The sequence below is a fragment of the Acanthopagrus latus genome, chromosome 11, assembly GCF_904848185.1.
Source record: "Acanthopagrus latus isolate v.2019 chromosome 11, fAcaLat1.1, whole genome shotgun sequence".
NCBI classification, from domain to species: Eukaryota; Metazoa; Chordata; class Actinopteri; order Spariformes; family Sparidae; genus Acanthopagrus; species Acanthopagrus latus.
The window spans coordinates 20,677,123-20,701,979 of record NC_051049.1 but is presented as its reverse complement, the minus strand read 5'-3'; the positions used below and the strand labels follow the sequence as shown (position 1 = coordinate 20,701,979).

The following is a 24,857-nucleotide window of genomic DNA, read 5'->3' as shown; positions in this document are numbered from 1 at the left end:
TGCACCCACACTGCCAGCACTCGTTACTGTACTGCACGGCCAAGCCTCTCCTAAAAACGGCAGGAAATACCACAAGGACGGCAGTTACGCAACATTACTGAGGCTGAACGAGTTTGGGGGATCAGTGGAGGAAGGAAATGATGTCGATGAGAAAATATGCACCAAAATATTTAATTTTGTGTTGTAAATATTTAACTTTTTCACATAAAATCTAACATGTTCAAATTATTTACATTTTAACTTAAAATTCAACCACAAGTATGCTGAAAACGTAATGTTCCCTGGTTGGATTCAAGTTGTTGTCCCATCATTCAAGAATAAAGTGTGTGTGTGTGTATATATATATATATATATATATATACATATATATACACACACACACACACACACACACACACACACACACATATATATTTAAAAAACTCTGTATATTATAGAATAGATATTCAGACTGCCCACCTGGACAATCTTGGCTTTCAAAAAATCATCTGAAAAACAAGAAGCTCAAGCGATAGTCTGCTGGATGTCCAACCAAACATTCGTAAGTGGGAAGTCTAAAACGATATATGATATATGATTTAAAACAGAATTTTTGGAATCAATATTGATCAGTTTTTAAAAGCTGAAAAAATGTGTCTCGCTGGACTCTCTTTAAAGGAATAGTTCTACAATTTAGGAAACACACCTACTGACATTTTTGCTGAAAGTTAGGTGAGAGGACTGATGCATCTTTCATATCTGTAAGATAAATATGAAGACAGTTAGCTTAGCACAAAGACTGGAAAACAGGTAAATGGCTAGCCTGACTCTGTCTAACAAAAATCACCTGCCTGGACCTCCAAAGCTCACAAATTACCACGTTAGGTCTCGTTTAATTAATCTGTACAAAAACCAAATGGTTAAAAAGAGTGCTTGGGTTCATGGTGGTTACATGCTGGCCTTTCTCAGGGCCAGAAGTCATCTGTGACTTCAGCACTCCATACATTGCTGTGTGATTCCGTCACATAGCGTTACCTCCGCAGCCTTTTTAAAATTTTTGGATAGTGAGATCACAAAAATATCTTCAAAGATGTAACCTGCTGTCTAATTCTCAGCCGGGAATTATCAATTTTTTGATCTTCTTTGGTATAACATGTGCATGACCCGACAGGCGTCTGTTTACAAAAATCAACATCATGGGTGACGACATGACTCTCAGAAGTCACTCTGCCTGGAAAAAAAAGACAAAACTTCAGATCAAAGATGGTCATTCTTAAAATCTGGACAGAGCTTGACTAGCTCTTTTCCCCTGCTTCCAGTCTTTTCCGGCTAAGCTAAGCTAACTGTCTCCAAGCTTGAGCTTCATATCTAATAGATTCAATGAGAATCATATTGTTGTTGTCATTTAACTCTCTGCCAGATTATTTGCCAAAATGTATAATTTCCTTTAAGACCAGTGAGAAGCTTCAATGAGCTTTCTGAAACTGAAGTTGAACGATCATTAATAATGGGGAAACAACTGCTTACCAGGTCCTGGGTTGAAAAATGGTGAGCAGACATTAGAATAGAGTTGATCATTGTCATAACAAAAGTGGGCACCTTCACACACTGTTGCACATTACACCTTCATAAAGGCCCAAAAAATATCACAAAATAAATATCACAAAATAAATGTTTTGTTACACCAATTGCACTTCAAAAGCTGATAAACTGAACTATGAAAAAAATGAATAAATCCCTTCTGACAAAAAAATGCCATTTTCTATGCAAATAAATGTTCATAGACCCACTGAACTGAAATGCAAAAGAGCCTCTTGTGAGGAGTCAGGTCATTCTCTGTAAACGATAGAACGATGGAGAACCTTCATAGGTTCAATTCATTCAGGGAACGGAACAACAACCGTGTCACGGGTAACATTTGTGTACACGATAAAAAAAAGGTAAACAGCTCCTGCGTATGACCAGACGCCTCTTTAACTTACAATTGTTACTTCAAGTAATCAGTTTATTCAGGGCGTCTGTTTGGCTGATGTGCACACTTCCTGGTTCTGGTCCAATCGGGGCTACGTGGGAAAGGTGGTGTGTTGACCCGTCATCCCCACACAGCGATCCAGGGCCCCTTTCAGCTCCATTAACTGGTTCCCTCCAACTGTCAGCCTCTCCCTGGGAAAACAAGAAATAAATTAAGATACAAAGGCATTCAAAGACTTTAGTATTCAAACATTTCAAGCCACAGTTGGAGGAGTTTCAGTCTTTTCAGTGGGCTGGACTCAGGTGGACAGTTGTGGGTTTGTTTGCACATGTTACCAACATAGTTATTAGTAATTAATAGTTTTGCCTCATCAGATATTTAGAATCCTCACTGCGTGCCACAGGTGTCAAGACTTCTCATATACAGACTCTCTGGTGAGCTACGCTTTGCCACAGGAATGATTTGAGATGCAGTGATTTCTGTTTCTGTTGAGCTTACACACTCTGGTTTTAGCTCAGTGTTCCTCATACCACAAGAATCCATTTGTATTAGCAGCGGAACGCTCTAAAATTCGCAACGAATTGACCGATGGAGAGTTGTGTAACAACTCCGACCATGTGGATGGACCCGAGTGACACACACACACACACACACACACACACACACACACACACACACACACACTCACTCACACACACACACTTTCTACGTGCTGATAATGTTCAGGACAGAATGTTCATGACGGACAAAAGAGCCTCTGTGGTGCTGCAGCTTCCAGAAGCCCCGGCTCTCAATAGCAGCTATTTACGCACACGTTATCTCCAGCTGAATTACATTTTTCTGGCCCCAACACGACATACATGCATGCAGCAACAAATGCAAAAACAAAACCCACAAGTGATCACCCCTGTGAGTGCAAACACATGCACAAAGTGGCTACACACTTGGCAACGGCTGCTTAGCAGCGGAGACACTGAGGGAGCCTGTTGCTTGTTTGTTTCCTCCTCTGCTTTGTTTCCATTGGAACGTTATGTAACTGCCGGGGGAGAGACGGAGGAAAGAAAGAGCAGGATTTGCTGGCTGTCGCCGCCCCCCTGTTTTCACCCTACATCCTTCCATCCACTTCCCCTTCTCCGTCCAATAGTGCAGCTGCGTGTTTTCATAACCTGTGGAAATGGGAGTTTTTGTCTGCTTCCAGAATGTTTTTGGGGTCTGCCACAAATCATCTGGTTTAGCATTCCAGCATGCTCCGCGGACAGAGGGACTGTGTGAAAGGCTGCCAGTCAATGCGTTTGCCTCAATAGTGTGACACAACGGTCACGCCGAGCTGTTGCATGAAGCATCTCTCAATGAAGTCAGTGACGCACATGAATGTCACTGACCCACATCCACAATGTATACACAGCACGGGAGAGCAGTGGCTGTTCTATGAGTTACATAACAGCCTGTTTGACAGGTAATTAATGGACATCCCCAGGAGCACTGAACTGAACCACATGATACGTTGCTGCCATCCTCGAGCCAATCCTTTTTTAAGCTGAACAGAGAGCCACTAATTAGATTCTCTCTCGAACCAATATGGACACATGGATCGTCTCCACCGACGCAATATAAGAAGAAAACGAAGAATGATAGCAGGCAGAAATGTGCAGGAGGTCACCATTTATTATGGATTATTATTGGAAATATAAGCTGTGTTTTTGGTTGGACTTTTGTATATGTTTGAGATTTTCTCTCTATTTCTGTATTTTAATCAAATGTAGGATTTAAGCATTTTGCCATTATGCACAAGTTAAAGGATAACTTTCCTCAAAACTCATTATCTCCTGAATCCCATGTGGAGAGAAAGTTGAGTTTCTAAGCCAACAAAACACTTTGTGGAGCTTCAGAGTGAAAAAGCTGCAGCATTTTCAACTACTGAAGTAGCTGGGGAGTTGGTTCAAAGTGTGTTCAAAAAAATAAATAATTAATAACATGCTCCATATAGCTTGTCTCTGGATGCCCAGATATACCAAAGTGATTTGTAGAGGCATTATTTACATCCTTTTTCAAAGGGGTACCGGCTTTGTAGAAATATATCCAACTCACATTTTTTATATTTACAATATTACTGAGTTAATAAAACAAACTCGGAAATCTTTTTTTTTCCCAAAACTGAATGAACACGCTGTTCTCAGAGGTAAATAAGATCCCAGAACACTGTTTGAATCTGAAACAGTGTCAGGGTCCGCCACATATAAACAAAGAAAAACAGTTTGAAACTGTGTTGTCCCTAAAGCTCAGTTTGTTTATTCAGTCATGAAAACAAAGAGAGTTTGTTCAGTTTGCTTAGACACATAAAACTCCATCACTGAAAATGTTTCTCTTCTGTGCGAAATTTCTTCCCCAAACCTACACTGTTCTAAAAGCAAGTTATCTACTTCCACACTCTTCTGCTTTAAAGATTCAGAAATGTTTTATGGACTACCAAACTTCACTTGTCCTCCCATCGACGCAGGGTCAGCAGATAATGACCGAACTTTCCTTTTTTTCGATGAACTTACGCTTTAACATCAACAGTACTGCACAAAAATGGAGCTGAGATGGTTTTGCTGCTGTCATCTTATTACAGTCTGATGCTGTGGTAAAACAAAGGCAGTTTTTTTTTCCATTTGCAAATGTGTAAAAATACATAAAGCAAAACACTGACCTTACAAATGAGACTGAGTCCTACAGAGAGTCTTGTGCAGGAAAGCCAGTTAATGATAACAGGGTGGCACTGGGTTGCTCATAAATGTTTGACATGCAAACACTTGCGAGGGCTTTTTTTTTGATGCAGTCAAGTGAGTAAATGATCAAACACTTTTAATACTTAAGCTGTATTATGTAATAGAAAATGGAAAAAAAAGCTTGTATCTGTCTACCGTAATTCTATTTTCATTTAAAATGTATGATCTGTCTCATCAAATACCAATTAGTTTCTCTTCTGCGTAGCTTTTAACAGAAAGAGATGATGCGAGGCTGCAGGCTTTCTTTGATTCAACTGTGTACTCTTCTCTGTAGACTGCTTAATTTTATCAAACAGCAGTCCGGCGTTTCCCCCTGGCCATTCTGTTTGACGAGTTACATAAAACTAATGTGTAAATATTATGATGTAAGATAAAGCTGCAAGGGGTGACCGCTTTGAATGAGGAGCCGGTGTTTAAGGTTGTGTGTCTGAGTCAGTTAATTACGTAAGAAGTGATATGCAAGTTCAACACCGATGCTAACACGTGAGCTTGACTTTACTTACATGCAACATCAGAGAGAGGTCATATCTTAGAACTGAGGCAATGCTCTCAATGAAAGCTAAGCTACCACTCTGCTGCCAAAAAAAGAAAACTAAACGAAATGTGATAATTTGCCAGCCCTTTTGACATATACTCGATTTAAAGCAGTACAAAGACAATCATTTTAAGGTTTTCCTTCATCTTCATTGATTTTTGTAAATGATCGTAGCCACCGAGTATCACTGTTAACACATCCACAGGTGAAAAGAGCCCTGGTGTTAAAAAGGTCAACAGTGCACAATATATCTTTTCAGCATTGTTACTGCAATGTGCACATGCTCAGAAGTCACAAGGAAAACTACAACAGCTCTTTTGATGCAGGGCTCCACATGCACAGCAAACCAACAATCACAGTCATTCTTTATTATTCTGCATCACTCGCCATTATTCAATCATTTCCAAATATAGCTATTCAAGGTATCTGGCGATGATTCATACCACCATCTACAGTATATTGCAGAAACCAAAATATAACAATATCAGTTTTTTCCAATATCGGGCAAATCCAACTCACACAGTTAACTCCCCTCGCCTTCAGACAACACCACTAAAAAACGCAGAAACCTGAAGACACCCGTGTGGAGGGGACGCAAGGCTGCATTTTCAAATGGATTTAAATGTATCAGAGGAGAAATTGATCTCAGAAATTGGAAAACGACAGTGTGTTGTTTTGGTTTCTTTTCTACTCCCTCTCATTCTTCAAAATCAAAATCTAAGAAGCACCTCTATTAACACACAAGACCCTGCATGTCTTTCACAACAAAAACTGTGCTGCTGACCATTCCTCAGAGAGCTCCATATACTGAACCCTTACGAATAAAACACATTAGAGCTCCCTTCCTGTATGCATACGGCAACAATGCTTACAAATATAGCAAGTTAACCGCTAAAACCTTTGAGAAACATGCATATAAATGACCAAAGTATCTAAAGACAGACAGTTCAGTCACAGACTCTGAGTAAGAGCGTGAGATTTTACAGCTACATCTGTGGATTTTTAAACTGAGGGTACATTGATAATGCTATAATGTTAATCATAACGGCCAGCAGGTTGAGCAACACAGAGTACAATTTTTAATCTGAAACCTCTGATCTCCAAAACTCCTCAGCTTATCTGCTGTTGAAGCCCACTTGTACCAGCAGCAGCCTGTCGGTGACCGAACGCTCCTGGAGAGGGCCTCCCCTGAGGCCTTATATAACTCATGACATCACACCACGGCGATGAACGCAGAATCAAATATTAAACACCAAGCATAATGCACTCACCGAGTAAAGGCCTAGATCCCTTCACAGTGAATGTAATGAATAAAACATTTATGTTCACAACACAGTAAGCTTAACTATACCTGATCCGCTGAAACAAAAGCTGGGATGACGTGACCGGTAAGTGCCCGCAAAGCTCCTCCACAAAGTGATACAGCAGATGTTGTCTTTAATTCTAAATAGACCTATGGTTATATCTGATCTGCTCATACTTAATGGCCATCTTAATAAACTAATCATTGGCCATATATAGTGATAACATCCACAACACTTATTCTGATTTTTTTCCGGTGATTTCTAAAGGAACAATTGACAGCAAGCGTTATATAAACAGTTATTCTCTTCATGAAAATCAATATCTTGTATGTGGGCATGAAATCATCAGTAAGAAGGCAGGGGCATCAAGAGAGGACATTTAATGGCCGGAAAATACATAATATGCCGAATTCATAGGACTCGTTTCCATGGCAACTGTTGGGTTCAACCTACACTCATAAATGTAGCAGCAATTTAGCTTCAGAACCATATAATGATGGACTGAGGTATTCTGTTCTGCTGTGCACATTCTGCTGCGGACGTTTAGGGTACTGTGGGTACAAAATTAAATGTATCTTAGACAAATATTAAGAGCTGCAACAAACCATTACTTATATCATCAAGTAATATATTTTTACATTGATTTGTTTTAATTTTTTCGTTATTGTCCGGTCTTTAAAGTGTCAAAAAAATGCGTTACATCCAATCAAGACTTGTACTGATACATTTTTACCAGACTTTTAATGATTCAATTTCTCTTGATCGTATATATATATAAATTGTGACCAATAATCATTTCAGCAATGCAAATGTTAACCAGTTTAATGGCATTTAAATGATATCATATTTCACATTTGAATAAAAAAAAACAAAACAAAAAAAAACAAGAAGTATACCAGCCCACAATGTCAGTCAGTGTATCCGTTACCCAGCTGTTAACAAATCCCCAAACATCGGTTGTAGCATAGGCAAACACTGTTCAAGCACGTCGTATTAGGACAAAGAACCCAGCCAAGATTAACAATAATAAATGTTTGTTTGTATGTGATAACATTTCGTTTAAAGACAGACACGAGAATCTAAGTTTTGTGTCATATAAGACAGTCAGAGAAAGGGTAGAAGTTCATATGTAGTCTTAAACTTAGCACATTTTTTTCTTGTGCTGTATACAAATCAGGGATGGCACAATGAGTGAGTCGATAAAGCTACCCTCATCGGTTGGCACACGAAATACTAGTAATGCTAAAAATGTAAGGGAAGGCAGTGCTTCCTGGAATCCAATGAATTTTGTGAGAGGTGCTCTCTGGAGAGCGACTCAAACTCTACAAAGAGATTATTCTCTATTAAACTATCAAAATGTTTTACTGTCACAGCATGATCATGTTGCACCTTAAAAACAAACACCAAGCACCAAGCCTTCATCAGAAAGTGTTGTTTTCAGAGAATGTCTAACCATACAGGTTAAATTCTGCTTAATTTTGAGTATTTTCATACTTTTAGAAGTTTAACCTTCTGTTTAAACACCAGGGAAATCAGTCTTAGGAACTTCCTTGACTAATATCCTTGGAACTCCCCTTCCTTTTTAAAGATACTCATAATTTACAAGTTAAAAATAATGATATAAAAGCCACAGATTAAAATAAGATGTTTAAGATCACAGACAGACGATACCTGAGTTATGACTCACTTCAGCTGTGATCCTAGCTAATCTTGGTAATTCAACTCTTCCTTTACTTTAGCGTTTATGGGAGTCCATGTAGGAGCAGATCTGAAATAAAGTCATCTGGTTGCTAGACATTTGTCTCTCGCTCCTGCTTCTACTTAAAAGAGACGTCTTAGTGCAAAACCATCATTAACTCATAAATCCTGACCCTACAAGACAATGTGTGTGCGATTATGTTTCAACAGCTGACAAAGAACTGAACTGGGATCCAGGCTACTGCATGAGGGGCATCACAGTCCCATTATAAGCTGTATAGGTAACAAATGCACTGATATTATTTAACAGCCCTTCAAAGAAATGTCTTGATTACAAGCGTCACACTTTTGGAATTGTTGACATGGTCACCACTATTGTGAGAGCTCCGTGGGGGATATCAGTGAGGACGGCTCTTATGACAGATTCGTGGTCATAACGCCGGATAAACAACACACATACCTGCCTGGGCATGCTTAGACAAAGTGGGCAAGTTTGATGCGTTTTGATTGGTCAGAGCAAAGTGGCTGCGAGATTCAGGGAGTACATGTCAAATTAAGGCAGTGCTGGCTCTATTTCACTCTTTTAAATGTGCTTAACCTCCAGAGGAAAGTGCTAAAATGTGCTCTAGGCTTGTCCTGAATGTTAAAACGTACTTGATTCAAATTGAACGTAATAATTAAGACCTCCAAAAGTCGTGACAGTGTGAATTCAGTGATGACATCCATCTGATTTACCAAAAAGAAAGAAGTAAGCATTTAAAATAATGAAATGACATTATAATGATAATAATATATACACAATTATCATTATAATGTATGTGTATGTGTGTGCACTACCTGTAGTCTTGTTGTGAGAAACAATCGAGAAGGTCTTTGGCTGTGAATCTGGAATCCACATCAACAATCTGCAACACAATACATATGAGACTGAGCTGAAAATGAGCAATGAGAGAAAAAGACCGGTGTGGTGAAAAAAAAGGTCACATGACTTTAATCAGATGGTACCCTTCTAATTCTATAGCAATAACTGTGAAATGGCACCAACCTTATTAGAGTGGATGATGCTGAGCAGCGTCTGGATGTCCTCTACACCAGGCGCTGAGGACAGGACACTGGCGTGAAGAAAGAAAAAAAAAAAATCAACTTTGAGAGGTGACTTCTCTTTTCAGGTACGGTTGCAGTGGTGTACTGTTTTCAACGTAGCGTAGCCTTAACATTTGCTTATCTGTGACTCCCACACATAGACTTTACCTGGCACAGGTACATTAACAGCTGTCTGAGTACATTTGACGACCCATGTCAGCATACTTTTTAATTCATTTTTTATTCAGTGAATCAGAGCTAAATAACTTCTTACCTACTGACACCATTCAAAGAACACATTTAATGATGCATTTAAAAGTTCTACCACCAACCCTGGAACCACTTCTGTTAAGACATCATACTAAAGCGTGTATGCGAAATACTCTGATGGGATGTAAGTATACATGCAAGGCTGTGGCACATGTTTACAGTACACACACTACGAGCTGTAAACAAAATGATTACGCATCACCTGGACGCTCTCTTTTTTTCATTCCTCCGTCACCGCACACCCAAACGCACATGCAAAACAACACAAACGCACACACACCACTGTCAAGAACTTCATTATAGAGGCGGAACAAAAGAGAGCAAGTAAGGACAGTAAAGGAGTGAAGAATGAGGAACAGACAATGGCAAGGAGCAGAGTGCTAAATTATCCATATCCAGTGTCCACAGAAAGAGAAGAATGAGGGACTGAGACAGCCTGTATAGAATGAATCATAGCTCTGCTCCAACATGTAAAAATGACTCTGGGCTGTCTCCTAGGCAACTGTACCAGAGCAGCCCAGTACACATGTGCATGTGAGCGGTGCAAAAGATGGGCGCACATAAGTATGCACAATGTACCAGGATTCCTGCAAATAAAATTGTTGCATTGTAGGTAACACTTATTTTTAAAGAATACTGCAAAGCTTCCATGTTTATACTGCATACATGAATTAGCACAATGATGGCACTTTATACCAATTATTCATGCTCTGAACACCTATATGAGTTGTTTTGCCCCCTGTAGCCAAACATTTAAATGAAGTGAAGTCAAATTTACCTGTGTAGCACATATTAATGTGCACATTACTGAACAAATTCAGTCAGTGCTTCACAGAGAAGGGTAAATCAATCCATGTACACGTACTTTCACACTGAACTGAAAAAAGACAAACACACACACACACGCACACACACACACGGCTGAGAAAAAAAAAAAGAAGAACTGAAAAAGAATCTGCTTTTGAAAGAGGATGCAGTTGTGGCAGAACTTGTCAAGCAGTTTTTGTGCAGAGAAAACATGCGGTATTGATGGTGCACCTGATATCAGTGTCAGAACAACAGAGTCTTCACACTCACTGCTCCACACGCAAAAAAACTACAGACTTTTTGAGGACACTTCCCTTTTTCTGCCTGATTCACATCACACAAAGACCCACTTGAGCAGCTACAGGTGCACAGGTTTCTGTAGCAAGACAGCAACAACATTAAAATGATGGAAAAATATAGCCTTACACCCTTCCACACAGTAAGTACATGCTATCTTATCAAAACATCCATCTCTCAGATATAACCAAACACCCGATAATAAAGTACCATCGTATTTGTCAAATACTGTCTGGCAAAGACAATAAACAGGAGGCATAGAGGCCTAGAGGGTTGAAGTGGTAATAAAGTGCACTTGAGGGTTTACTGCCTCGTGATCTGAGAGGCCTGTTCTGTCTGGTTTATAGCCACCGAGCTGAGAAAACTCTGCACGACTTAAGCATCAATATCCGTTCCTTCTCCCGCCATTACAGAGCTGAATACCTAAAAACAACCTTGTCTAGTAGTTCAACAGAAATTATTATCGTCATTCTTAATTGATCAAACAGCTCCTGTGCTTTAAGGTTTTTTAAGTGTACTATAGAATCAGAGTGGAGCACAACGGACTGCAAGACAACAAATCAGAGAACAGCGGACCCATAACATCGAAAATAAAGCATCACATGTATTGTGATCAGTTTTAAAACCACAGCATGGAAAAAACAGGGAATTACTATAGAGCTGAGTGATGAGCTGATGCCTCAAATATTCAGTCTTTGTTGATGCACTAACAAGGTGACACACTAATTAAAAATGCCAATTTAATTTTGGGAGTTCATGGTCTAATAACTTGAAAGTCATTTTCAGGAACACATCACATTCAAAGAAAAAAAGACTTCTATATTGGTATTTTTTAGACCTGCTGAGTGGGAGTTCAGAGAGACACATGGGTGAAACAGAGGGATCACCAGACACTCTGACATTTGGATGTCAGAAGTCTTTTGTTCCCTGCCCTCAAAGAGCCAAATGTCACAGTGAATCCCCTCCAGGTAATGAATAATGTACTGGACTCAGACTGAACCTTATGTTTGCCTGATGTTGGGATGTTTTCTGTATGTGATAAAAAAAGAGAGAGAGCAAAAGAGACTGAAAAATAATGAAATGGACAGAAATAGTTGGAACACTTGAGTAACCACATAAATCAAGTGTACCTATCTTTCTAAAGATTTGTGAATTGTATGATATTCTCTTACACCTGCCAAGAAAGAAATGCGAATCATCGGCAACTTAATGGTTAAAAAGATGAACGACGTGGCTGCAAGCAGCTGAGAGTAGCTTGACGATCACGGTGATACCATCAAAGACAATAGCAGATGACCACAGACACCAAGCCAATCAATTCTTCACTGTGGAAATCTCTCATTACACTCAACCAAAGAACAGCTTAGCTCTTTTGCCTCTGTGATTCACATTGTGACTGCTGGATGATGTGAAAGGCAAGCAAGCACAAATATTTCCAGAGTCTACCAGGGGTGACTGTTAGCATTTTTCTCCTCAAAGGTCCGCTGAGAAATCGTGACTACAGTGTGGAGCTGTCTGTTGCGTCATGGGAAAAGGTGATAAGGCATAGCTACGAGGTCAAGCAGATTAGGGCCTTGGCTACATGCCAAGTAAGGCCTAAGATCTATGAAGGCATACAACACACACACGCAAAACCAGGACACAGTAAGTAGGCTGCTTGAGGACAGGTGAAGGACAGTTTAAAGGGGGCTTCTTTGAGGGTCTGGCTGTCTAGACAAAGTTAAGACACACCTATGAAGGGATGAGGGAGGTCATGTAAGAGGATTTTAGTGAAGATGGACAAGTGGGGATGATGATGATTAGAGATGGACAAAATAGCCATGAAGCGTGTTGCACAAGGTGCCACATGGATGCCTGAAACTTATTTTTAGACTTCTTTCTTCTAAACGTATTCACATGCTTCAAGTCCCACGCTCTTGAAACTTATTCAAACTGCAATGCTCGGCCCACCAAAGATTAAGTATGTGTGTTTTGCATATGGATACAGTTTCTACATGGCAATCAAATTTATGTTTTGTATACAAGGAATAGCTGCAAGTGAGAGTAGTACAAAATGATGCCATGTACAAGCTTTAACCTGCAACAACTGACTTTTCTGACACTTGGGCACTATGGAACAAAGCAGTGTAAACTGACATATCATCACCTTTGAAGTTGAAATTTGGCAGCAAACAGTGACCTTTTTACACATCTTGCAACGTTATTGTTGATTTGAAGTCGTGCTGTGCGTCAAAATTAAATCCTTTTAGCTATGACTTTGGTTTCCTCCAACTCCGGAGGGATAGCTCTGGTTCTTCAGTTGCGGTTTTAAAAGCCTATTTGCAGAAAACAGCTGCCTTCTGTGGCCAAAAACAAAACTATGAGACCAGTGAGTGAAACAAAACAGTAAAATTGCCGGCTGGACACTAAAACAATGCACTGATAGGAACTGCAGAGTCGGTGGTAATTCTTTCTGCGTTCATCACCACAAGAGACTTCCCTTCACATGCAAGCTGTCATGTGATTCATTGTTAATATAAAAAACACGACCACAAGCGATCAAACTGAGTATAAAACTGACTCAGAGTTTGCAGCGGCTGAAAGGCAGAGAAGCAGAATGTCCGTCTGTGTGTGCAGACTGACAGCAGTGATATGAGTGGGCCGAGATACCTGCTGAAGGCCTGGAGCAGCTGTGAGACCATGGAGGACAGTTTGTGCAAACAGTCCAAGGCATCCTGTGGTGGCGGAGGGCCTCCCACTGGCTGAGCGCTCTGCATAGTGTGAGGGTCAAAGCCCAGAGCTTTGAACACTTCGAAGCTGAAACACGACAGAAAAAAATGACCCTCGGGGTCAGTGGAGTGGAAAAATAACATAATGAATATCAGATCAAACAGTGTCGTTCACGTTCCTGTGAATCATGTTCTGCTGTCTACTGTAAGAGACATTGTTCACTGTACGGCACGGGATCTTTTTGCACCAGAATACGCCGACTTTTGAATCTATGTTGTCGTGAAGTCTAAGTGAAAAAAAAGACAGTGTTGCTCCTTTAAGATAATCAAGGCATTTTCTTTGTGAAAAATGGTAAAATACATCATTCTCAGCTGTTAATCATCCCAGCACTGCATCAATCAAACCCACCTTATCTGACACACATTAGTCCAGATGTTCTCAAACAGGGCCCACACTTCCTGGTGAGAGACCTGAGCAGACGTGGGTTGCTTGTCTTGATCGTCGTCATCGTTCATGACAACATCACTGGCGGGAGGTTCACCCTGCACACACACGTAGACTTAACGTTTGTATATCTTTACATCATTTACATAATCATCATGAACGGAGTGGATCATGAAATACTCTCAAACTTCAAAACCTGCCCCTGGCTGACCTGTGGTTGCAGCTTATTGAAAATGTCGTCCATGACAGAGAAGGCACTGGCAACACGGCTCGAACTCTTTCCGAACGCTTTCACAAGCTCCTTAGCTTCTTGGAGGGCTGCTAAAGTAGCGCTACGCTCTTCTGTATTACCTGAGTAAACACATGAGGGGTACATTTGAGCCACCAGATGTGTGCACGTCGATGCATATACAGTAAATTTATAAAACAGTTAGTTATGTTAGTTATGTAACCTTGTGAGGAGTGCTGTGAGGACAAAGATGGAAAACAAAACAGCCAGGCGATGAGAAACTGTGGTGACAAAGTTCTGACTGCCTGTGAGCTTGTGTGGTTTTGTGTGTGTGTGTGTGTGTGTGTGTATGTGTGTTGCCTGTGTCCAATTATATGTTCCAAGACTTTCACAACCCTGTTCAAAACAACTTAATTTTGCTATACTGAATCGGCCGATATTAGCCCATCACACATGTATCTGTATTAGCGTGTATCTTGTCTGACATGGCCTGACATGAACACATTTATAAGAAGAATATAATGCAGAAAAAAATGCTTGGGGTAAGTGTTAAATTCCCTTTGATGTTTACTCTATCTCTATAAAATCAATGTTAAACTATAAAATATCCTGCTTCTGTTACAAATCTTCTGTTTGATAACTGCGTTTGAGTGATCATTGCAAAAAAAGTGTTTGATAATCTCAATTATTTACACATCAGCATCAGTACTGGCTGATGCTGATGTGTAAATAATGTAAATGATGGTTATGAAGGGGTATTTCAGTTGCCGTGTTACACTCCAAAAATGTGCGTTTGGTTTTGTTTGTCAGCAGACTATTCAGTCAACTGTTCCTGCACAAACCCTCATTTGTGCCGGCATTATGTAAGGGAACAGCAGGAGCCATAAGATTAAGTTGCTTTGAGAATTACAGATCAAAGGTGTGTAAAACTACAAATGAGATTCTTAGAACCTGCTTAAGAAAGGTTGTTTATGCACAGCATCTTTTATGAATCGAACAGAAGCACGTTGTCGAAAATGATCCGAAACCTGAAGTTCAAATACAAATCGAAGAACATTCTTGATATATAAATGAAGCCCTGGTATTTATGACATGTAACTTGGACCTGCATTGGGTCATAAATCAACTGGGTCCCATGACGGGTGACACCATTCCCTCATCTTGACCTAAATTTCCTACCTAAAACTCAGTCACTTTTTGGGAGGCTGTAAAAGCTTTGTCCTCACAAGTATAGCCACACACACTTGCTGCCCGCTCAAGGGAGAGTCGAAAATTGCATGCAGTACTTTTCCACTCCTAGACTGTGTTCTCATGTACAGTTTATCCCTCCCTCCCTCCTTCCTTCCCTGCTCCTCCTCTCCTCCTCCTCCTCCTCCTCCTCTCCTCCTCCTCCTCCTCATCCTACTCTCACAGCTTTGGCAAAGAGCCAGGCTGCGTGGTACCAAGGAATCCAAAATCATGCCAGTGTATCAAGGATACACAGGGCAAAACTCTGCTGTTTAAGCTATTAACATTCTTGGAAGGATTAAAAAGTATTGTGTTGTTTTTGTAGCAGCCCCCTTCGCACAGGTGGACAGAGAGACTGAGTGAGATGCTGAGACAGTCACACACGGACTCAGCACTGTAAGCATAAAGTAATTAGATCCAGTGGTGAGATCCAGAAGAAGAATTTGCTGCAGTAGGCGACTCAGCAGCTTTCTGACACACATTTGTGTGTCCCGTTTTAGCAGATGACCTGATTCTTTATGTAGTTCTGTAGGGTTCTAGCGCAGTGCAGGGCAGGCATCATCATCCCCCAGTGGAGTAGGGGTTTTATCCGGAGCGTGACTCAGCACATCGACACAACTGAATACATTTGCATTCAGACACCTCAGGGAGCGCAGCCCGGCCATTTTCACAGAAATAAATATTTATGCTCTCGAATCAATTGTAGTATTAATGTTTTTACAGTTACTGTTTTTCTCAGAATCTAGACGGCAAAAATCAGCTTGGAGGAAAGCGACATCAAATACTGCATCTGTAGTATATGATGTCATCAGGCTTTCTCAAATACCTGATTTCTTAACTGACTTGATTTAGCTGTCTGAACAATGTGGCTAATTTCCTCACAGGGTAACATTTTCATTTTTATACTAGTGTCTATGGTATTTGGGTTATATTTCTCAAATTATCAAACAACTGTTCACTGCATCACAGTACTGTGTTTGGACTTTGGCCAACAGATAGACAAGACTGTTTACAGTAACCTACTTTTAGAGACATTTACCTGACCAGATGATGACTCTCATCTGTTTTACGTATCATATTTGTATTATATGTTTATATGTATCATGTTTAAATGTAATATATTTTTACAGAAAAAACAAAACAAAACAGTAAATCTTTAACTGGGGTAAAATATAATTAAACAAACAAAATTGACTTTCTGTTCATTAGAAGACTGCTGAAAAACAGTGAAATAAATAATAGTGCTTTGACCTACAAACGTACATACCTGAGTTAAAGAAGTTGATGAGATTTGTTACAGTTTGCTCCTTCCTGCGAGGGGCAATGTGCCCAAAGACAGCGATCCAGTGCTTTTTCAAACAGCGCAACACATCTTGAAGAGTCCAGGGTGGTTTTAGATAAACTATCTGTGAACCGAAGAAGACACAGCGAACAGCCAACATAAACAGTCTGGCCCATCTGTTGTAAACCAGATTAAAATAGTCTAAAACCAATAGTGAAATTCCAAAACACAATTTTACCTCTAACCAGAGGTCTTCATATGCGGCCTTCATCTCCACCTCTAACACATCAGACAGCACCTCTCGCAGGCAGTCTTCTAGTTCAGAAACACATATGCTCACGTCGCATTTTGTCTTCTGTTCATCCTCTTGTTTGTTCAGCCTCTTGTCATCTGTGATAACTGGAATACACACATATTGTGTATGAGCAGACACACAAAATAAACAGATCTAAATAAACAGATACGCTTCATTGTGTACCGGGAGAAAGAACATAAACATATGTCAGCACAAAATACACACTAGATAATATGGCCGCTGTATACTTCAAATGTGTAATGGAGCCTGTGTGCGTACTACCAACGGTCCTGTGAGTGTGTGTCGGTCAGAACTCTATTTTCTATTTTTATCTCTCTGTCAGTTATTTTAATGTTAAAACTGTTATAATGTTACCTAACTTGAACACCTAATACAGACTGAGTGAAGCAAAGTAAACTTGGAAGCGACATACAGACGTGGCAAGTGCGTGTGCAGTGAACTAGTAGACTGTGATGCAATATGCCAAGTGATTTCCTGTTTTGCAAGAAGAACACATTAATCCCTGGCTCACCTTTCTCTGTGAGTCCTACAGAAAGGCCTGTTCTCTCTTGACTGTGAGGCTGGACTGATGTATAGTTCGTGCTCAGCATTGGTGATGAGACCTGAGGGCTGATGAGAGGCTTAATGTTTTGCAGAGGACGAAAGCCATGTGCAGATCTCCTAGCCTCTACCTCCAAATCATTCTTGCTGAGGGCCTTCACCCCGCTCAGCAGGGCCTTACTGCACAGGTTCTTGTCATTACTATGAAGAAAAGAGCGGATCAGACTTCATGTGGCAATGATAACACAACATTAAGACAACTCAGTCACATTTATTTTGCAGCAGCCTGGAGTGGGAGGTTTGGTTGGTAACACAGCATACACAAGTATCTGACTAATGCAATGTCCGCCCACTATTTTTCTCCTTTAATTTGGCAATAACAGGATCTGTAAATAGTGGCAGACAAAGAAATAGGTCAAAAGAAAAATTAGGTGAATCAACACAATGGCCACTCCACTATGCAAGCCAAAAAAGGCCTGAACTGAACTCAAAATTCCCTGCTCAGCACATCTATTCTTGCTCAATTAGTCAGTCTGGCCCCCTCATCCCAACTGGAACTATCTGGCTGGACCCACTCATAGTCACATGCATGTGCATTATTTGCAGAGGACACACACTCTGCAGCAGCAGCAGTATATGCAGGGGGGAGGGGGAACTCACGTGCACAGGATGAGAGCACACTCTGGGTACAGACTCTGGTACTGCAGGCAGCACTGCAGCACTCTGTCATCATTATTCTCAGCACTGAGACCATCTGGGGACAAGGAAGTACAAAGAGAAGAGGAAGAGAGAGGGAGAGGAAGGAAAGAGTGAGAAACATGACGGCCCATATAAAGACAAAGATTCATGTTTAATTCATGATGCTGTGAGCTCATGGTAAGCGTGTTAACGCACAGTACTGTGCAACAGAGCGCAGCATGAAGTTTTGTCTTTTAAAGACGAGGAGGAGGATTCAAAGATGAAGAACACAGGATGTGATACACTCGTGATACACTACACACTGTGGTTTTATGTGCTCCTAAATACTTAGAAATAGTCAAACATTTCTCATTAATCACATACATTCTTGAAGAGACCCTCCTATTACTATTGAAAAATTAATGTCTGGTCTGTATCATACACAGCTAAGCAGTAGGTTACCTCATGCAAAGGTGAAAAATGCCCTTGAGATGCACTCAGTATACTGTATGTTCTGAAGATGAATTCAGGAGGACCAGCTCAGCGATAGTGCCACCTGGTGTTTACGTTCAGTGCTGGGTTGGCTGTGACTCAGAAGGTACAGCGGGTCACTAATCAGTTTCCCCATGCCAAAGTGTCCTTGGGCATTCTTTGCTGCTGGTGTGTGTGTGTGAGTGAATGAGATGCAGGCCACTGTAGTGCACACGTGGCGCACAGAGTCAAGCATTTACTAATTAATGTAATAGCAGGCTGTAATCTCCCACAGCTTGAACACTATAATACACCACAAAAAACAGCAGTTTATGTTAAAAACCATGCAGGCATATTTGAATTCAATAATTCAATTATAAGAATTGGAATATTGATATAAAATATGTTTTTTTTTTTCCAAGTCTGATGCTTATATCCACAAAGAAAAGCATAAAGTTTTCCTTTAAGTGTTTATTGCTCCACCTGCAGTTTCCGTCATGTTTGTGCGTGCGTGCTCTTTTGTAACCAGTGTTGACATTTATATTAGATTACACCCAACAATCCCTGGAATTAATCTGATATGGGCTCATAGACAGGTTTTGGAGACGATAAACATTTGACAACTAGCACTACGCAATTAAAAAAACATTTTTTTAAAATCAGCACTCACTGCTGCTGGCGGCAGCCTGCTGCATGGACTGCCCCCACAGGTGAGGTTCCCGGTTCTTCAACGAGTTGTAAATGTACGAGATGGCAGGGATGGCCAGGTGGGCAACAGAACCTGACAGGCCTTTTCCTCTTTTTAGAGAATCCATCTCCTGAAGCACCACCCAGGGGATCAGGACCACAGGGAAGCCCATGACTAAGAGACCATGAAGTGGGGAGAAAGAGAGTACAGTAGTTACGAATCAATATTTTACAAGTACATTTAATTGTGAATAAAAATGAATCACAAAAAATATCATTGTGTCAGGACTTGACATGTTCTTTAGATTGAAATCTTAGTGGTTCCTCTCCGTATTAACAGTCTAGCCACCATTGATATACAACATTTTACAATTAGTTTAAACCTAGACAAGCTTGGGAGTGTAAACTAACTGAATGCCTCCTATAATGACAATACAATTCATATAGCATATGAAATGGCCAAATCATTGCACAAGAAACATCAAGCATAAAAATCATTTTGTACACCTCCAAGGCCATGAGATCTCATCTTTTTCACATAATCCAGGTGGCTGAGGAGGATGTTGGTGTCCAAAACAAGGATCAAGTCCTGCTGAGCGGGTTGTTTGCCTGTAAAAAAACAAATTCATGTATAGTGATTTTTTTTCATTGTTGAAGTCAACATCCAAATAAAATACATCAAATCATACCAGCACAATTTGAGTATAGTCCCTGTGTGGGTTATATGCCACAATGAAATGCCATAACACTATCAACATATGTTTTCTATGTGACACTGTTATGTTTTTTTTCATACACTTCTGTGGGGCTACGCTTCATCTAAAATGTTTGATTAAAAATTCACAAATTTCCAGGTTATACTGGGAGACTACAGTCCAGAAACCAGACAAGAATCTAATTTAAGTATCTAGATTATTCTATAGGTTAATTAATTTTGGTGCAGAACCAAACCACAGATTAAACTGCCATAAAGTGACAAGTCAGTTGTTAATCTTCATATGTAGTTTCCAGGCAAAGCAAAAGTTTTTCAAATTAGCAAATCTTAGACCATCACAAGAAATATAATTTTGAACATGTGGTCATTTGAGACAACATTTCACAAAGAGTTTATATCTTACACTTGTGATGAGTTTACAACATTGAAGATCTCTCTGCTTTTCCCATCCTCGAAAGAAAACAATAAAACTTACAGTGTGCGTCTGCATTTATCCCCTCCAGAGGGTCTATGTCCATACAGGTGAGTTCCCCATAGCTCTCCATTACATTCACCTCCAGTCTCTTCTCAGAGCGGGCAAGATGAAGCTCTTCAACCACTTGCATCTACAGAAAAACATACTTGAAATTCACTTTGGACTTTTGAACCATCGCAACAACAAAAGACTGATATATTGTTAAGCAAGGTGACCAAAAAACAATCTTTTCGATCATAAAAATGACTTTTCCAGATGAAATACATTATGCTTTTTAATACCTCATCATGCCACGGTTCGGTGACTGCATCAACTGTAGCTGGGAGCTGCTGGCCTGACAGCGATGACTTCTTATCTTGTCCTTCAGATGAAAAACTAGGAGTAACATCCAAACGGTTATGAGCTTGTTGGACAGCTTCCTGCTTGGACTCACTCTTTAAGGCCCCAGAGTTTGTAAGATCAGTTTGTTGTTTGAGATTTATGTTTGTAGAGATAGCTTTTATATTCTTACTGGTGCTGTCTATGGGCTTTGGATGAAGAATTTTTGGTATCTTAAAATTAAAACACACAAGTGGTCGCATTTGCTGCTGAGCAGATGATGACTTAGTTGCGCTCTGTGACACCGATGTGACATTCCCTGGGATTGAAATTGCACTCTTCTCCACATTTGAGCTGCTAACTGAGGTAGTGTGCTTGGTTGAAGTGAAAGATTGCTTTGTGGGAAATGTGGATGGAGTTTTTGCTTGTGTACAGTGGCTCGATTTGGCCTTAAGGTTAATTTCTGGATGCCTTTGACGCCGCTCCTTGACAAGCTCTATTCTCTGCTGCCGTGCATAATCCCTAGAGATGGAGGAGGTCTTGCTTGGTTCTCTGGTCTTGATAGCATCGCTGTCTTTTCCCGTCCTTGGCGTCTCCTCAGCGCTGCTCTTCCTCCTCGGTATATTCTGTTGTTTCTGTTCAGCAGAAACCGGCAAGGGACTCATTAGCTGCTCTTTTAATTTGGATTGGCTCCTCTGGGAAGACGTTTCATCTAAGCTGCCTTTAGACGGTCCCTCTGGTCTCTGAGGGACTTTAACGTCACTGTGGGTGTTCAAGTGTTTTGAGGACTCCCTTTCCACAGTCCTGCTCTTACTGGCAGAATAACATTTCCCTGAAATATCATGTTTTGCTTTACTAGAGCAATTTTCCCCATGGAATGCCACAGAGACACTTTTTGTTTTTGTACATTCCTCCTCCTTATTAACAGGTTTCCGGTCTTCTGCCTGTGACTTTGGCAGTCTGTAGACAGGCTTTTTAATGTGACGGGTGCTTTGGAAGACATCTTTAATGGTAGGAGAAGCAGAGTTTTCCTGTTTGTATGCAGAGCTAAATGTAGAAGAACAGAGAAAACATTGCAATCGTAGTTAATTCAAAACACATCTACCAAGTTAATGATGATCAGTTAAACATTATCAGCATTAAGTGTTATAAAGGTAAAGTGTATTGTATCTAACCTCTCGTGTCTGTTTCCATCTGGCTCCCTCTTGGTACTTTTGCATTTTCTGGTAACATCTCGCTCCTTGGATTCCTGAAAACATGGAGAAAAAAAAAAAAAAAACATCAAATCCCTTTTGAACAGCTTGTTGTGAGTACAGATTAAACACCTGCTGACAGAAAACATACAGACCAATATGACAGTATATACAGTGAGACTGAAAAAGTTGAAATTTAAATATCTGATTCATCAGTTTTAGTTATTTTTCAAAAACTAACGCCGAACATTTTCAGCTTCTCAAATGTCATTTTAGGTTTTGGACTACTGGTCAGACAAAAAAGCTAAATGAATGTGTCGCTTATAGTTTTTGTGCAAGATATGCACAGTATGAGAACCATCTCAGAAAACATCATGGTTTCACAGTAACAAAATTCTATGTAATTATAACTATGATCATTATTATTATTATTAGTTAGAATGATCCTAAAAGGAATGAAAACAGAAAGTCTTATAATTTGAACAAATGCTTTATAATAACCTCACAAAATGTCATGTCTTGAATAGGTACAGACCAATTATCAGCCCTGGTTGATTATCAGGATTGATACTGAGCATTTTCTGATTATCAGTCTCTGCAATTTTTCTGTCTGACTGCCGATAAAATAAACTAATTTAAAAATGTGCTACGTTGGCTCTGATACATCCTCTCATACAATTTCCCACCTTCAACAATATCTTAGAGGTAACGAGACACAATTTACAGCTTATAAATACTGAATAATCTGGACCTGCAAAGTAACAAATGTATCAAATAAATGTAGTGGAGAGAAAGTAAAGGGTACCCCAAAATTTGATTTAAGAACAGTATTTGAATAAATTGTACTCGAAAATTTTGATTCAAAGATTTAAATTCTTATAGCAAATGAGTATCAGCCCCAAATAGTGGTTTTCAGTCACACTGATTTCTAATATCCATATTGGCCATTAAAAAGTCATATTGATCAGCCCCTAGTCCTGACAGACTTGGAACCCAATAGAAACTTGAATTATATATATTTTATGGTATTATTCAAACCTATACATGAGCAAAAGTACACAGGTTTCATGCTTCCAACTCCTAATCCAACCCCTCCAAATCTAATTATAGTGGATTAGCATATACATTTGTAGCTATTTTCTGGCATTCTATAGAAAATTATAAATTGAATGATTGAGAAAAAACAATTGTCAGAGTGACTATGAGAAAAAAATTCTCACATATCCCTTATTATTTTGATATGTTGCTCACACATATGAAACTTTACATCCATAATAACATTTTATCTATATTGTTAAGTGAAAACTTCTGTCTGTTGGCTTCAGACTTGAGCTCTGTCTTATGATAATAATCTAGTTCCAGAGTATGAATGGATGTATGCATGTATTGTATATGGTAAATGTGCCGTAAATCAACATAAAGGAACTTAGGTAAGGAGTTCAACCTGAAGGGTTTTTTTTGAAGCCTCTTCTGTGGATCTGTGCTCTGAGAATAGGTTGACGTATGTCACACAACAATGGTTGAAGCGTATTAGAAGTCTTCTGGGTATCATGATGCGGATGATGAAATGATTGGAATAATGCATTCTTGTTTTGGGTTATTACAAGGAGAGACTGCCTCTCTTCAGTCAACATCTATGTGCTGCTGGTGTGTGACTCAGGCTTTGCAAGCAATAAAGACCTTCTAGAAATGAAATATTGGGTCAAACTTGGTGTTTTGACCAACTCTCATCTGCACTAGAGATGCGACTGATTTTCAGTTGCCATGACAGTAATGTACAATATTTGAAATGCCAGTTGCAGAACTACACGAGATTACGTAGTTATTACTGCAGTCTGTTGATGTTCATACTGTGGCTGTTACCAATAAAAATGTCTGTTTTATGGCAGCTTGTAATTTAAGATAAAAAAGACACATCTTTGCTATATTATATAATATATAATGTGATCAGAACATTGCCCCTACAGACAACAGTGAACAGTGTTGAATGCCTCCTCACCTTCTCATCTTCTTCACTTGAGGATGACGACAACTTCTTGCGTTTTCTCTTTTTTGACTTTTTACCCATTTTCCTATGAGCGAGATATGAAATAGCAGATGTGGTCAGAAGGGGCCCAACAACTAAAAGCACAATCAATGTTGATCATCAGGACCTTCTTTAGCTCTCGAAGTAGATGTAACAAGTGAGCTAGCCATGTCTAACAACAACCGAATCAAACTTCTCTTACTGAAAGACTAAGAAATGTGAATGTCACTGAATATTAAATGATTAAATGCCATGTCTACAAAGCTAGCAGGCACCTGTACGCTCACAGACACTTATTGACAAAGTGAAAACTACAATCAGCAACATGACACACACAGAGGCAGTGTAATGACACAAACATGACTATTACACAAAGTTTTAGCAATATCCATATCAAACTAATTTATAAGGTAACACAATAGAATGTAAACTGTAAACTGAAAGGAAACATTCACCACACAACCACAGAAAGTAAGTTGAATAATTACGTTTTAAACTAACGCTCACATTAGCTCATTAAAACCAAGAAGACCACAGCAGTACAGGCTGACTGTCTTGTTTGTCCTCTGAAAGGTCCGCGTAAATTAATTCAGCGGAATAAATCACGTCTTGTCGGATTAGCCGTGTAGATCCGAGTCAAGTAACTAAGTAAGTGAAGCCGACTGCTTTCCAAAACATCCGCTTCTCTTCCGCCTCTTCTTCTTCTACGGCGACTATTTCTTCTTCCGGTTGCTACATTACCGCCACCATTCGGACAGACAGGGCGCGGACTTGATTCTTGTGACGAGCAAAATTTTCCTCGGGAGCGTCTTTTGTGCGCCGTGCTGGGAGAAG

The 24,857-nt window shown here is 39.9% G+C and overlaps 1 protein-coding gene across 1 annotated transcript; it reads right to left on the bottom strand.

Annotated features, from left to right (window-relative positions):
• Positions 1-155: 155 nt before the first annotated feature.
• On the bottom strand, positions 156-24,852 carry swt1 (SWT1 RNA endoribonuclease homolog). Its single transcript, XM_037113963.1, has 17 exons — positions 24,512-24,852; positions 23,997-24,069; positions 21,980-22,053; positions 20,768-21,851; positions 20,487-20,616; positions 19,804-19,905; positions 19,280-19,471; positions 18,121-18,214; positions 17,432-17,661; positions 16,843-17,003; positions 16,590-16,728; positions 14,078-14,217; positions 13,831-13,964; positions 13,363-13,509; positions 9,302-9,368; positions 9,094-9,161; positions 156-2,142 (listed from the first exon to the last, which is right to left on the bottom strand). Exons 2-17 carry the CDS (start codon positions 24,063-24,065, stop codon positions 2,043-2,045), a joined length of 2,931 nt encoding a protein of 976 aa, XP_036969858.1. The 5' UTR covers positions 24,066-24,069; positions 24,512-24,852; the 3' UTR covers positions 156-2,042.
• Between the last annotated feature and the right edge of the window lie 5 nt (positions 24,853-24,857).

Excerpts from the sequence above, each read along its gene's own strand:
- swt1 (XM_037113963.1), bottom strand. The coding sequence starts at position 24,065 with ATGGGTAAAAAGTCAAAAAAGAGAAAACGCAAGAAGTTGTCGTCATCC. Across the intron at positions 21,852-21,979 it reads GATGGAAACAGACACGAGAG|CTCTGCATACAAACAGGAAA; the intron begins GTTAGATACAAT and ends TTCTACATTTAG. Across the intron at positions 13,965-14,077 it reads TCAATAAGCTGCAACCACAG|GGTGAACCTCCCGCCAGTGA; the intron begins GTCAGCCAGGGG and ends GTGTGTGTGCAG.